Source organism: Chrysemys picta, chromosome 9 (assembly GCF_011386835.1).
Source record: "Chrysemys picta bellii isolate R12L10 chromosome 9, ASM1138683v2, whole genome shotgun sequence".
NCBI lineage: Eukaryota > Metazoa > Chordata > Testudines > Emydidae > Chrysemys > Chrysemys picta.
In genome coordinates, this window is record NC_088799.1 from 28,134,365 (window position 1) to 28,150,307 (window position 15,943).

Here is a 15,943-nt window from a genome sequence, read left to right on the forward strand (position 1 = left end):
CTTTCTGACGTCCGAAAAGCAGTAGGTTATCGTATGGTTTATTTTTCCCTGAAGTAGAAAATGTACGTTTGTGGATAAATGTATGGAATAAACTAGCATGTTAATATAGACTTAAACATACTATAGTCCTAAGTCTGGAGAGTGAATACGAAATACAGACCAATTCTGCACCTTGTATAGTCAATTTATACCAGTATAAAATGAGTGTAAAATGGGTGTAAAATACTACTATTATGATCTGATAATGCTTTACACCTGCTCAAATTTCCATTAATGTGGATGACTACACAAGGTACAGGGCAATGTTTAATTTGTCCCCATAATATTTAGAAAGGGAATAAATATAAAATAACCCAGACAAATACAAACTTACAACAAGCAAGTAATGTTTGGTTTCTAGGAGTATATTTACAAAAGATGGATAATTAAGTTGCTGGTCAAACACACATCTGATACCATTTATACAGTATTACAGAAATAAACATTCACCAGCAGACAATCTAAATGTAAACTGCTTATAAAACTGTTCAGAAAAAAAGCCCCAGGACTTGGTCAACAGTATACATACAGAAACTGAACCATTGAAATCATGAGTTAGGTAATCTGATCAATAATTCTACTATCTTGGGTGTGAATATTTGGTGCAGGGTCCTGAACCCAGTATATACACAGTAACATTCCAAACCAGAACAGAAACACGTTAGAGATCCAAAACTTAGAGGCCCAGTTTTGCAGTCCTGATGCATTCACAATTGCTGTTGCAATCATTGCAAATGTGGGGGTTTGTGTGTGGGAGCTGTCCGCACTCACACTGATTTAACACCCACATAACTCCATGGAATTTAAGTGTGAACATAAAATCAGCCTGCCAGGAACAGGCTCTAAACTATTAAATTTAGAATCTCACAGCCTATCTGATATTTGCAATTTTAACACTGGGCCAACTTCTACCCCCAGAAACCAGTGGATGTTACAGCCATGAAAAAAAGATCAGGACTGAGACCAGAGTATTTTTAATGCCCTCTAATGGAAGTTTTAATTACAATACTTCCTAGAACAGGAAATTCCTGCTGAACTTCACTGCCCCAAATCTTTTACAGGAAGTTGGGTCTGTGACTATGTTTAAAATGTGAATATCAAATTATAGTGGATTGTTAGTAGCAAACCTCAAGGTCCTTTCTTACGTATCATTTATCTGTTGTTTTTTTAAATTTTGGTTTAAATAATAAGAAAGACACCTATACACAGGCTCTAGGTGCCTAGACACTCAATCACGTTTACAACATAATACTTCCAGTGGCATTAAAAAGCAAACCATCAGAGAGGAACAACAGCACAACTCAACTAGCCAGCCAGCTACAAAAAGCTCCTTTCAGCCTCCTCCCATCCACCCATCATTCTGAGACCATACCCTCAACCCTCTCTGACACCCCTTCCAATAGACGGTTTTTGCTACATGCCTGTAAGGTCACAAAATTCAGGCTATTTCAGACCAAGTAACCAATTAATATCCCATCTGTGTGCAACAGACTACAAACATCCCCTATTTTGAATATAAACTAGCCAAAACTAACACTTCTTCAGATTGTTGGGTAGTTTGGTAAATTCACAGTGATAGGGGACTTATATTCTCTTTTCTGGCCAGCCACTAGAGGACAAGCTATTCGCAGGTGTGTGGCCTGACATGCCCTCCAGTGGAGGGTTGTGGTACACACACTTCAGCCAGTAGGTTGCAGACAAATATCTTTTATATGCAAACCGAGAGGTTTAGACATTTATAAATTGCAAAAATAACAAAGCTGGAAGCAAGCTAAGTGATTGCATCTCGCTGTTGGTAGGCACAACACTTCGCCTGGATGTGTGGATGGATGGAAAGAATTCCTGACTGGGTGCCTCTTAGGAAACAAGCATACAGTCCAACGCTTCCTGTCTGATGAAGAACCAGTACTCAAGTACGGTAACTAATTGCGTTTGGTTTTTAGCCCATTTTAATTTCTCCAGTCCAAGCACCTCTGTTCCCCAATAATGTCTTTTGAAAATTGATTATGTCTTGGACTTAACTGCCAATTTACTTCAGTATTTTGATGTAAGGTACTATTCAAGCATTGAAATATCTCCTAAAGGGAGTATAGCAAAAATATCCTCCATAATATAAAAAATATACCAGCTACCATTTTTAGTAATTTGGAGCCTGATCCATATTGACGTCAGTTGACTGAGGATCACACTTTTATTTTACAACAGGAGTGTATGTATTTTAAAAAGTCACTCTTATTTGGACATTTGGGAATTGTAATGACATCTCTGAAGGCTGCCCTAAAGATCACCATCACTTCTTCACAATTGGTTTTTAATAAACTGTTCTTGCAACCGAGCAAGAACTAGCCTTGTAAAATTCTACTTGCCCATTCACCTGGAATGAGTTTTTCTAGGCAAGTAAAATATAATTAGTTTTAAGTTGTTATGGTAAAGGGGACCAGGTAGCTTTTGTGACTGTGCCACTACATTTTCATGGAGATTTTTGCAATCCAATGCCATATTTAATGCCCCCTTAATAACTCTGAACACATATAGATTGTTTTGCAGTACATAGCTTTGGTGAGAGATACAAAGGAGAGAAAGGATCCCAGATCTTATCAGTGCATGGGGAAAAGCATCCTATTACTGACCTAACTGGATAAAGAAGATCATTTGACTATGAAAGATCTTTAGACATGACATAACACAATAAGATTTATTCTAAATGAACTACAGTATACCAGCCTTTGCCCGTGTAAGAAATCACAGCACTGCCTGATAGTGTGGCACCATGTTTAGAACATGGCTACAGACCTTGTGGAACTTGACTTTATCAAGTTTTTTGTTTCCCCCATCTTATGGGGGTTATAACAGGAGTAGAGCACAAGATTCCTCAATATTTAATTTACTAATTAAAAACCCAGACTGTAAAGTGTCAGAAATATAAACAAATGGTGTCTTTTTACAACTGATGCTAGCTAACAAATGACTTGACGCTATAGATTTGGAAATAATTAATTAGTGCCTTCATACTATAGAGTCTGCCCTGAGTTCAAATAGCCTATTGCTGTCGGGAATAGTTCATCACCCCATCAATTTTTTACAAGTCATACTACTTTCCAGAAGATGGCAATATCTCATCTGAGTTTAATCTGTTTCCTTTAAATCTGGGCATTATAAACACAGTGCCCCTTTGTGGTATCTAATTATGAATGCACTATAGGATATAAAAGGGGCAATGTATGAATAACGGACTTGAACGGAGTATTAAGCTAGAATAGAGTAGCTCTCGATTAGTGGAAATGTAATGAAAGATGCAATATAATGAAAATAATTGTCATATGGATTACAGTATATGAAATAGTAGCTCAGTGTCAATATTACTCCATATGTAGATTGTGGTGATAGTCTAAGGTTTATTTTTCTATTTAGTGGCAGTGGCTTTGCATAGCAAGTGGTTTCTACTGTCTTTACCAAGAACAAGGACACACAGAACATAAGGAATTGTTAGATAAGAATTAGCCAGACAAGTCTATCCTCTTTACATGTATTTTAACCCTCGTCCCCTATTTTGTACCTGTATCATTTAATCTCCCCCCCCCCCTTTTAAAATGTCCAACTATTTGTCTCTGAAATACTTGCACTCTTTTTACACTGGCCTTTAAAGATCTCATGGTACTCATCTTCTCACATTTTTGAATGTCATGTGGATGTGAAACACCTTACCTTGTGTAAACTGTAAATCCTGTTCCACTTTATGAAACCCTTCTTCACCCACGATATCTCTAGTGGGTCATCTTAAAATCTTCTCTCCACAGACTGTAAAATCAGCGTATGCCTCTGTTTTCATTTGTGGATAACAAATATGATCAACAGTGACTAAGCCTTTTAACAAAGGTACAAATTACTTATTCATATGGGGATCATATTATCTAATCAGCCCATTAGAGCACAAAATTATGAGACTTACAGACATATCTTGGCATATGTTTGGCTGAATATTTTTGTGCTGTCATTCTGCAAAGAAATATACATCATTTTGAAAGGTAGTATTTTTCTAATGCTTATGTGATGTTGGATTTCTTCAGTTCAGTTAATTAATTTTTTTGCATGTTTCTTTTTTTCAGATATCAGAAGAGGGTGGCTCTTTACATGGCAGCATTTTTTGGGCACCTTGAGCTCGCGGCATGGATCCTGAAACAAGGAGTGAGACCCAATGCGGCTGTGGGTGTTCATCCCTACCGAGAATGGTGTCAGGAAACACATCATCCAGATGTAACTAAATGTCCGGTTCATGCAGCTGCAGAAGCAGGCCAACTAATTATACTGAAGGCCTTTGTCAATTATAGTGTGTTGTGCCTAGAGTGCCAAAATCCAGCAGGGCAAATTCCTCTGAACATATGCATCAAACACAAGCATAAGGATTGTGTGCTATATTTAGTTACCAAAATGTGGTCAGTGGTTTCTTATCCTAATTTTTCACTTCCCATGAAGATCTACATTAAATTAAAGCAGTGGTTGCTTAGGGCTCAGAGTCACATCTTTACCACGAAATGGCTTAACCAGGCTGCAGTCTTCAGAACACGAGTGGGGGACACTGTTATTGTGGATGGCTTCACAAAGCCGAAAATGACTTCCAAAGCCAGGATCAAGGCAGCAGGCAATACGGACTATCAGTTACCAAACCTAACTGATCAAACTCCACATGAGAGAGAGTCATGTCCCTTGACAATTACAAAGGGGAACCAAAAAGTAATAAAGCTCAAATTACCTCCATTGGAAGACACGAATAAGCTCCCTAACATACACAGACTTCACCAAAAGAAGAATATTAGAAAGAAGGCTGCTCAGCCTAGAAAAGATGAAAGTATGGACCAAAATATGTGTTTAGCTAAAGTTCCTTTGCCCCCTATTTCTAGCCTCAGAAATTCACGCCCTCCTTTCTACTATTCAACACCTAATGCTAAATTGCTCTTAAATTCCTCCTCTGAGTGTTTCTCAGAACACAATGGAAGAACTCCAAGAGATAATGCAATCTACTGCTTAGCTATTGCCAGGTATGGTATTCTCTTTTGTTTTCCTTCTTTATTTATGTTCCTCCCAGGTGTTTATATTTTCTTCTCCCAGTGCTTGCTCATGTCCATTCCACATTAGGTGTGGGCGTGCCCCAGGCACAGTCGTTAGAGATTTTTCCTTCAGTGGTATCCGTTGGACCAGCTTTAGCGCCCTCTGATGCTATGCGCTCGTGCACTGGTATAAGGGTCCCGGACAACCCGCACCCTCTCAGTTCCTTCTTACCGCCCAAGATGGTTGCTGGAACAACTCCTCTTGCCTTGGCAAGGCTTTCATCTAGTGGCTTTGTTATTCCCTTCTTTCTTCACAGGTTTAGTTACCTTTAGTTTATTTCTCTTAGTAGTGTATATAGTTAGACCCCACAGTTGCGTAGAGGGACATGCCCCAGTCTCCAGACTTCAAACTCTGTGCCTCCTGTGGCAAGCCTATGCCAGTGAGCGACCCGGACTTCAGCTGTCTGAAGTGTCTGGGGGAGGCTCATGTGCAAGAGCATTGCCAGATCTGCCACCAAGGGTGGGTTGTGGAATACATATCTGCAGCCACATCTCAAAGAACAACTGTTACAACAGGTAAGTAACTGTATTTTCTAGGTATAATAATGTGATTTGATTTACAGTTCTGTTTTGCCCTCGTTATTAAAATGAATGAGAAAAGAAACCAAAATACGTAGAAGCTGATCCAAAAACTATCAGGTTTTTTAAAGCTGTATTTTGTTTGTGTGACGTTACAACTGGTCACTAAGGTTTTTTAATCATGGACTGGTGAATTATAATTGGCACTTTCTTGGAAGTTACAAATAACCAATATTGGCAGAGACAAGGTGGATGAGGTAATATCTTTTATTGGACCAAGCATCTGTTGGTGAGCGAGACACGCTTTCGAGCTACACAAAACTCTTCCTCAAGTCTGGGAAAGGTACTAAGGTAAATGGTCCCTTAGAGTATGTGCTAACAACTTACGCTAAACTATCTGTTTGACCTTGTATTTAGCAGTGACGCTCTCAATACCTTTCCCTGACCTGAGGAAGAGCTCTGTGTAGCTTGAAAGCTTGTCTCTCTCATCACCAGAAGTTGGCAATAAAAGAATGATAATTTTCCCTCCAGAAATTTTTTTCTTCCTTTACTGTAATTAATGATTCTGAGGTGTATAAAGGTCTTCACTCACCTTGTCTCTCTTATATCGTAGCATCCACACGGCTACAACAACACTGCGGATAGATATTAGCAGGAAATTTTTGTAGGATATGTTTGATGAGGGATTACTGCCACCTACTGGTAGCAGTTATTAACGTACATATCAGTTACAATTGAGGCCTTGTACTGAGAATAATCGTTGATAGAAGAACATCTTTAGCTGACCAGAAGCCTTGCACTTAGCCAATGCCCTTCAGTCTAGAAATATAAATAGTAAGCTTCAGAGAATGCTGAAAAAATTCTTAAACAACAAACACAGAAGAACTAGGGACAGGGGTGAAAGTAAGGCAGTATGGGCTGGTACGGCGTACCAGTAAAAAGTAGCCACCAGTACCGGCCCGTACTGCTGACTTTAAAGCGCTGCCGCGGCAGGGCTTTAAGGACTCTGCTTAAAGCACTGCCATGGCAGCACTTTAACATCACTGCCCCTTTTGCGCCCCCCATTGGCGGCCCTGCCGGATCCCTACCAGTTGGGCTGTCAATAGGGGGGGCGCAAAAGGGGCAGCCAACGGGGCCGCCAACGGGCTGGGGCAAAAGAAGTAGCTGCCCTGGGGCCGCGATTTAAAAGGGCCTGGGGCTCCGGCTGCTGCTGCCACCACCAGCTAGAGCCCCGGGCCCTTTAAATTGCCATTGGAGTGCAGATGGGCTGGCTGGGGGACACTGACCCCCGCCCCTTCCAGGCGGGTCAGAGCGCCCCCGTACTGGTAAGAGCTCCATTCTACTTTCACCCCTGACTAGGTAACACAGTAAATTATGTATCAGAGGGGTAGCCGTGTTAGTCTGAATCTGTAAAAAGCAACAGAGGGTCCTGTGGCACCTTTAAGACTAACAGAAGTATTGGGAGCATAAGCTTTCGTGGGTAAGAACCTCACTTCTTCAGATACAAGAAGTGAGGTTCTTACCCACGAAAGCTTATGCTCCCAATACTTCTGTTAGTCTTAAAGGTGCCACAGGACCCTCTGTTGCTTTTTACAGTAAATTATGAGTGAGGAAGTACTACACATTCCCAGGAATATTAAACATGCACAAATAAGAGGGGGGTTATGTAAATTATGCAGACGAAGTTAATAAGATACTTTTAAAGGAAAAATAATTACCTTGTTGAATCTGCAACTAAGTGAAGACATCAGAATTTGGACTGATATAAGGGAATTAAGTACATGCCTAATTTTAAGCACCATTGGCTTCAAAGACTCTCCTCATGGACTTGTGTCTTGATGAATTAGGGTGTTAGTGTTTATTCAGTTAATGGGAATTTGTCTCAGTAAATGTTGAGTGAGAAGCTCAGGATCTGGCACATTGTTATTGTCTCCTTTCATTTTAAAAATCAAACTGTTGGGAGGAGGGTGAACTCCTTTGCCCTCAGGGGAAGAAAGTGGGTGTGAAACTGTTAAAGGGCAGAAAAATGTCAAGAAAAACAGATGATTTTGAATTGCTGTTAGTAATAGGTGGCAGGAAGAATCTGTCAGATTTTTTTTATGGCTGAAAGACAGGGAGAAGAGCAATGTATGATTCCAAGGTGCAAATGGAAACATTGACAAGTGTGAACAGAGCCAGTGCCAAGCTTGAGTCTATTTCCACTAAGCGATAACTCGGGTTCCCAAACTTTTTGCTGGCATGACCCCATTTTAATGAATTATTTCCTCCTGAGACCCCAGACAGCATGGAGGACTCCATTTTGGAGAGCAAAATGGTATTCTCCACACAGCGTGAACTTGCATACCCCATACACGTGAGGTTATACTGCATGGAGGATGCCATTTTGCTCTACAAAATGGTGTCCTCTGCACAGTGTGACTTCATACTTATGGCACATGCAAGGTCACACTGTGCAGAGGTAGGGTGACCCACCTGTCCCTAATTGGGCAGGACAGTCCCAAAATGTACATTTCAAGTCCAGGTCAGCATTTGTCCCAAATTTCCTGTGGCGCCACTCCGTGCCTGCCCGAGGCTTAGGGGTGATGCCAACCTTTTCTTGGTGGGATGGATGAGGTGGGCCTTAGCACCCCCCCCCCAGGCCATGAGGCCCTGTCCCCTGCTCCTCCTCTCAGGGCCGGCTTTAGGCTGATTCCCCCGATTCCCCGGAATCAGGCTCCGCGCCTAAGAGGGCTCCGCGCCTTAGGCGTCTTTTTAATTTAAAAATTTTTTTTACTCACCTGGCGGCGGTCCACTCCAGGTCTTCGGCGGTGCTTTGGTGGCAGGGGGGTCCGCTCCGGGTCTTTGGCGGCATTTCGGCGGCATGGGGGGTCCTTCAGTGCTGTGGAAGACCCAGAGCCAAGTGAAGGACCACCCACCGCTGAAGACCTGGACCGCCGCCGGGTATTTGAATTGGGCCCCGCAGGTCCTAAAGCTGGCCCTGCCTCCTCTTCCCCCCCAAGCCCTGCCCCAGGCCAGAAGCTGGAGCCGGGCAGTAATGAGAGCCACCCAGGGAGCCCGAAATGCTGTGTGGAGCCCTGGATGATTCACCTGCCCTGGGTGGCATGCCTCTTGGGCACCCCGGCCTCCCACTCAGGGCAGGTGGAGGGTCCAGTGCTCCCCACAGCAGCCCAGGCTCCCTAGGCGGCTCTTACCACTGCCCAGCTTTGACTTCTGGCCTGGCCAGAGTCTCAGGGGGACATAGAGGAGCTGGGGGGCAGGGCTCCTGCATGTGTCCCATTTTTGCAGGTTGAAAGGGTGGTCAAACATAGTACCTATCTATAAAAATGGGAATAAGGACAGCCCAGGGAATTATAGACCTATCAGCTTAACTTCAGTACCTGAATTCAAACAATCAATTTGAATAAGGTAAGAGTCAACATGGATTTGTCAAGAACAAATAATGTCAAACCAACCTAATATCCTTCTTTGATAGGATAACAAGCCTGGTGGATAGGGGGAAAGCAGTAGATGGTGATATATGTCAACTTTAGTAAGCCTTTTGATATTGGTTTACATGATCTCAGAAACATACTAGAGAAATATAGCCTAGATTAGCCTATTACAAGGTGGGTGCACAACTGGCTGGAAAACTATACTCAGAGAGTAGTTATTAGTGATTCACAATCAAGCTGGAAGAGCGTATCAATTGGAGTCCCACAGGGATCAGTTCTGGGTCCACTTCTGTTCAAATGATTTGGATAATGGTATAGAGAGTATACTTATACATTTTATGGATGATACCAAACTGAGAGGGATTACAAGCACTTTGGAGGACAGAAGTAGATTTCAAAACTGGAACAATGGTCTGAAGTAAATAGGATGGAATTCAATAAGGACAAATGCAGTTAGGAAGTAATCAATTGTACAAATACAAAATGGGAAATGACTGCCTAGGAAGGAGTACTGCCGAAAAAGATCTGGGGGTTACAGTGAATCATAAACTAAATATGAGTCAACAATGTAATAGGGTTGCAGAAAAAGCAAACATCATTCTGGCATGTATTACCAGGAGTGTTGTATTACCAAGACACAAGAAGTAATTCTTCCACTCTACTCAGCACTGATAAGACCTCTACTGGAGTATTGGGTCAAGTTCTGGGCACCACAGTTTGGGAAAGATGTGGACAAATTGGAGAAAATCCAGAGAAAAGCAACAAAAATAATTAAAGGTGTAGAAAATATGACGTATGAGGAAAAATTGAAAAAAAATTGGGTTTGTTTATCTGGAGAAGAGACGACTGAGGAGGGACATGGTAACAGTCTTCAAGTATGTAAAAGGTTGTTAGAGGAGGTGATAAATTGTTCTCCTTACCCACTGAGGACAGGACAAGAAGTAATAGGCTTAAATTGTAGCAAGGGAGATTTAGATTAGACATCAGGAAAATCTTTCTAACTGTAAAGGTAGTTAAGCACTAGAATAAATTGCCTAGGGGGGGTTGTGGAGTCTGTCATTGAAAGTTTTTAAGAACAGGTTATACAGACACCTGTTGGGGTGATCTAGTTAATACTTAGTCCTGCTTCAGTGCAGGGGACTGGACTAGATGACCTATTGAGGTCCCTTCCAGTCCCCCTACATTTCTATGGTTTTCTGATTCTAGTTGCCATTCTTAAGTAGTAATGTGGCACTTTATTGTCAGATCAACCTCCTTCCCCATGTTCTGGTGTCCCTAAACCTCTGACTGCTAGAACCTGGGACTGGAACTCAGTAAATTGCCCTGTTCTGTTCACTCCCTCTGAAGCATCTGACACCAGCCACTGTCAGAAGACAGGACACTGGGCTAGTTGGACCATTGGTCTGACCCAGTATGGCTGTCCTTATGTAGTAAAACCAATGGTAGGAGTATAGGAGGAGGAACACTCCACATGGATTTCTTCAGAGTTCTCTGTTAATTGTTGGAAGAGGGAGGGTTGCCTTGTCTTTGGAATGACTGGCTGCTCCACCTCCATATCCCTGCACAGAAGCCCTGCACCTCCCCCTCGCTTCAGTGGAGATGCACAAACAAGACTTTTCCTGGCCAAGGCTGCCCCCAACAACCCCCATTGGCTGGGAACAGCGAACTGTGGCCACTGGGAGCTGTGGGGGGCCGTGCCTGCGGACGATCAACGTCAGCAAAATGTCTCACGATCCGCAATCAAATTACCCAGGTGGGCCGCAGGTTGCCCACCCAGGGGCGGCTCTAGCTTTTTTGCCACCCCAAATACGGCAGGCCGGCTGCCTGTGGGAGGTCCCCAGTCCCGCGGATTCAGCGGCATGCCTGCAGGAGGTCCACCGGCCCCGCGGCTTCGGCGTACCTGCCACTGGAATTGCCGCCGAATCCGCGGGACTGGCAGACCTCCCGCAGGCAAGCCGCCGAAGGCTGCCTGACTGCCACCCTCACCTTGGAGCGCTGGTGCCTGGAGCCGCCGCTGTGCTCGCCACTGCTGTAAAGCCATCCTTGCTGCAGCTGCTGTCCCTAGCACCACGCTGCACCCCTGCCTTCCAGACCGGCCTGCCCAGGTGCTATGTAGGTCCCCAACTCTGAGATGGGACACAGGGTGCTGAAGCGGGGCAGGGCCAGGCAGATCCCCTGAGGAACTCTTGTGCAGGAGCCAGTCCCACAGCAGCAGTAAAGAGGAGCAGAACTGGCCACCTCATTGCCCACTCAGGTTTGGCCCTACCACCAGCCCTCTGTCAGGACAGGGAGGGGATAAATGGTATTGTAATCTGGTGCAGGGGAGTCGCAGTGCCACTCAGGTTTGGCACTGTGTCCCTTCTGTCATGACATGAGGCTAAACTTCAATAGTGCTGCAATGCCCATGCACCTGGTCACAACACCACTCACTCAGTTTAATCCCTGTAGCACTCCCCCCTCTGCTGTTATGACCAAATCTGAATGGGCAGTGATATGGCCAATGCTGTTCCCCCTCACTGCTGCCCAGCAGTATGCACTGTGCGTAACATGCATATAGCTGTAGGTGCCACAGATCCCTGCTCTAGCAGGGGAGATAGATGCATGAATCTGAAGGCCATGATCAGGGCCACAGACCGACACATTCTATTACCAAAACAGTAGTGTACGCGTTGTGTAAATGAATCTGCTGATTCAAACTTTGGGCTTATGCTCTATCAAAACTGTTTGCTTCTTTTTAGGCAATAATATTAAACAATCCTTGAGGATTACAGAATAAAATATATGAATACAAAGTAATGTGGTAATATGATAAAAATGCTTTAAAATATACTTTGTGAATGCGTTTTTTGGGGTTATCAAAATAATACTAGATGGACGGACACTGTAGATAAAAGATGTGTAAAAATGGTTTTAATTTATCACTGGATAAAATCTATGATATTTCTTCTTCACTGTTATTTCCCATACATTTAACTGATTTTCTAAATTTCCTGTGAGCAATTGTGTGTCTAATTTGTGCACACTACTACAGCAGTTCCAGTGTGCACTCATATCAGGTTGCTGCTCATGGCCTGTTTGTATCTAACCATATAATATGCACATTCAATTACTTTCAATCATGGTATTGTACACACAAATTAGACAATTAATTGTGCATAGTCAGACTGATAATCAGGCCATTAGTGAGAAGAATTGTATATTATGAACTTGATCTTGCTTTCTTGGGAAAAATACCCAGTCAAGTCAATGGAAGTTTTGCCTGTGCAAAAGGTGCAGTTTTGCCTGTGCAAAAGGTGCAAGATATACCATATATACTCGTTCATAAGCCGAATTTTTTTAGTAAAAAAGGGAAGCACCAGACAAGGGGGTTGACTTATGAACGGGTAAGGAGAGGGAGAGGTGGGACACAGTCCCTCCGCCCAACAGAGGGAGCAAGGAGGGGCAGCACAGCCAGCAGAGACAGAAGGGAAGAGGCAGGGCCAGAGTCTCTCCACTTCTGTCCACACTGCTCTCTCCCCAGCCTCCGAAGCAGCTGCAGCTCTGAGGCTGGCAGGCTGCAACCATGCCGCTCGGCCCCACCCCCCAGTGCAGGCTGGGGCTGCGCCGCCCAGCACAGCCTGCTGGAACATGCTGCGGCCGCGCTGCCCAGCCTGCCAGAGCAGTTCCAACCAGGTCAGAGACATTCTCCCCTGGCCCTCCCCAGATAAGGTGGAAAGGGATGGGATGGGGAGAGTGTGGGGGTCCCGGGCCAGGGGTGGGGTCATGTGGGGGGTGGTCACAGGGGTTACTCCTCTGACTCCCAGCTTCTCCCCCACAAAAAAAATTTCCTCACCAGCTGCTGTCCCAGCCCGTCAGGGTAAGCAGCTGGTGCGCTGGGACACTTCGTTTACTTAGGTTTACCTCCGTGCCTCTGGACGCTCGAGGTAAACAAACCATCTCGACCCCCCCCAACGGCTTATCCTGATGGCCAGGGAGCCAGAGTTTGCTGACCCCTGAATTATAGGGTCGGCTTATGAACGGGTTATAAAAAATTTCCATTTTTACTTATCCATCTTGGGGGGGGGGGGTCGGCTTATAAACGAATCGGCTTATGATTGAGTATATACGATATAAGCCGATATATGTATATGGAAACAGTTAATTTGTCCTGTCACTTGTCTTGCAGTGCATTTAAAGAGAAACCATGGCTTCAACAACTGGGAATTGCAAGAACCCTAGCTAAGAAGAGTGTCTGCAAACCTGTATACTGATAAAGGCCTGATTTCATATTAAATGTTTCCAGGAACCTGTAGTTTGGGAAGAAAGCCTATGTTTGAATGCTCTAACATTATCATCAATGTCCTATTTGACAAGCATCCTAAATTCAATTTTTTCCACTGACATAGTACACAGATATGGTCAATGAAGGTATATTAACAATTAATACATTACATGAAGATAATGTATAAATCATTAGTGGATGCTCTGGGCTTCATCTGTTTCAGATGTTTGATCTCTTTAGCTCTAAAGAGAAAAAAGATTAAATCATGTGACAAAAATAATTCTGAAAAACTGAATACAACGTGTAAGGGAAAAAGAATGACTCATTAGATTAGTATGAACCAAAGGTTTTCAGCATTGTATAGCACTACCGTGAGAGGAAAAATTAGATCACCTAGGACTAAGCTTTAATGTGCTAAGCAAAGCCTGTGAGAATCTCCCATTGAACCTCTAGTCATGCTAGCAGACTTCATCCTCTGGCACTCCCTAGGAGTTTAAAGACCTTCCACTCCTATATCTAAAACAGTTTCAAAATGACTTTGATTAAAATCTTTTCTGCAGCTCCTGCTATCCGGAACAGTCTGCCCTGTGTCTCTCTACCCTTTTTAAGTCTCATCTGCAAATCTATCTTTTCTCTCTTGCATACTTTCTTTCTCTCTTCTATTGAGATATTTATTTAGGGTTCTCGTTCTGTCACACCTTACTTATATGAGTAATCCTTACTTGTGCAGTCCCATTGAACTCAAGGGACTAGTCCTGTGTGCAGTAAATGTGTGATGAACAGGAGTGTTTGCAAGGCCTTGTCTACACTTGAAATACTAAGCAGCACAGCAGCAGAGCTTTAGTGTTGAAATTAATTACAATGATGGGAAAGATTCTCTCGTTGGCTTAGTTAATCCACCTCCCAAGAGCCGATAGCTAGGGCTACATCGACACTACAGCCAGGATCCACGCTCTGAGATCGATCCACCAGCGGTCAATTTAGCGGGTCTAGTGAAGACCCACCAAATCGAGAGCAGATCGCTCTCCAGTTGACCCCTGTACTCTACCCGAGGAGAAGAGTAAGGTGGGCAGACAGGAAAGTTTCTCCCGTCGACCCCACCCCTCCCGTGGTGTAGACCCTGCGGTAATTCGTCCTAAGGTATGTCGACTCCAGCTACGTTATTCACGTAGCTGGAGTTGCGTAGTGTAGGTTGATTTACTGTGGTAGTGTAGACATAGCCTAGGTCAACAGAAGAATTCTTCTGTCACCCTAGTGCTATCTACAGTGGGGGTTCGGTTGCCTTAACTACATCACTCAGGAATATGGATTTTTCATTCCTCTGAGTGATTTAGGTGGATTGACTTAATGTTTGAGTGTAGACCTGGCTTAAGAGACTGGTCTTTATTGTCTGACCCCAGTCATTTGATATGGGAAAGGGTTAAAAAAAGTTAACATCCTTGTCACATGACAGGGGTGATTATCTACTGACTTGATCAGCTAATGTTAGAATGAGTAAGACTTATTTGCATGAGTAAGAGTTAACATGATCAGGCTCTAACTGAGGCTGTACTACTTATCTCTGCAAAGCATTTTGGTGTACAGAGCCTGACTTGTCTCCCACAGAAATCATAGATTTACCATTGACTTAAATGGGAGAAGAACAGGGACCCCAGTTAGTGTGAAATATTCTATTACATACCCTGTCAGATGAACTGAATTAGAAGTACTGTAAAATACACAAAGAAAAAGGGGTCACACATTTAAAATCCTGCCATTTCATAAAATGAAATCTCCTGCATTGGCAGGCATATGGACTAGAGTGCTTAATAAATCATTTCCATCTCTCAAAATGTCCCTGATATACAGGTAGCACTTTCAGATTGAAATATAAAATGATAAAATTGTCTCTGAGGGCATGCCTACACTGCCTGGCCTGCCTCAGACTATGGGGCTGTGAAGAATAGTGCACACCAAAGTGCTGTGCTATAACTCCCCCATGTGGATGCTGCAGGCACAAGCAAAAAGGTTTCTCATTTACATTAATATAGTCCTCTTCAAACAGGACTGTGGTAATAAGTACTGGGAACCTTGTTCCCACAGTGTCTGCACAGGAGAGTTACAGCACAGGACTTAGGTGCGCACTGCTGTTCACAGTCTCGTAGTCCGAACTGCAGGGCAGTGTAGACATGCCCTGAGATAGTATCGTCAGTGGTTCTGTGGGAAGCAGGAGTAACAATGCGTATGTGTGTCTTCCTGTGTATTTCTTCTCTGCCCCCTCACTCCTATGAGAGAAAAGATGGACAGGTGAGCTATTAAATTAACAACTGGAATAGATTTGTTGGTCTAGCAACTGATTGCACTGTATGTTGCCTGTGATTTTTGACATCTCAGTATTCTTCTCAACCAATGTCAACATGAATCTCACACACAAAATATAAGATTGTTTTTCTACAGAATTGTAAAAATAAAAATGATTACAATGTATTTCCATTTTTCTTATATATCTTCTTTTGACAGGTATTAGCATATAATATCTTTATTTTCAATGCTGCACATTTATATACCATACTTGTACTTAAAACCAATTGGTTACTACCTTTTAACTA

At 43.3% G+C, this 15,943-nt stretch overlaps 1 protein-coding gene across 1 annotated transcript in view; it reads left to right on the forward strand.

Moving 5' to 3' along the window:
• The window catches only part of ANKUB1 (ankyrin repeat and ubiquitin domain containing 1), a 35,589-nt gene extending 19,768 nt beyond the window's left edge, over positions 1 to 15,821 (forward strand). Inside the window, 4 exon segments of the mRNA XM_008173638.4 lie at positions 1,839 to 1,862; positions 1,865 to 1,952; positions 4,146 to 5,075; positions 13,260 to 15,821. Of these exon segments, the coding sequence (XP_008171860.2) occupies positions 1,839 to 1,862; positions 1,865 to 1,952; positions 4,146 to 5,075; positions 13,260 to 13,344 (1,127 nt within the window). The 3' untranslated portion in view covers positions 13,345 to 15,821.
• Positions 15,822 to 15,943: the final 122 nt, after the last annotated feature.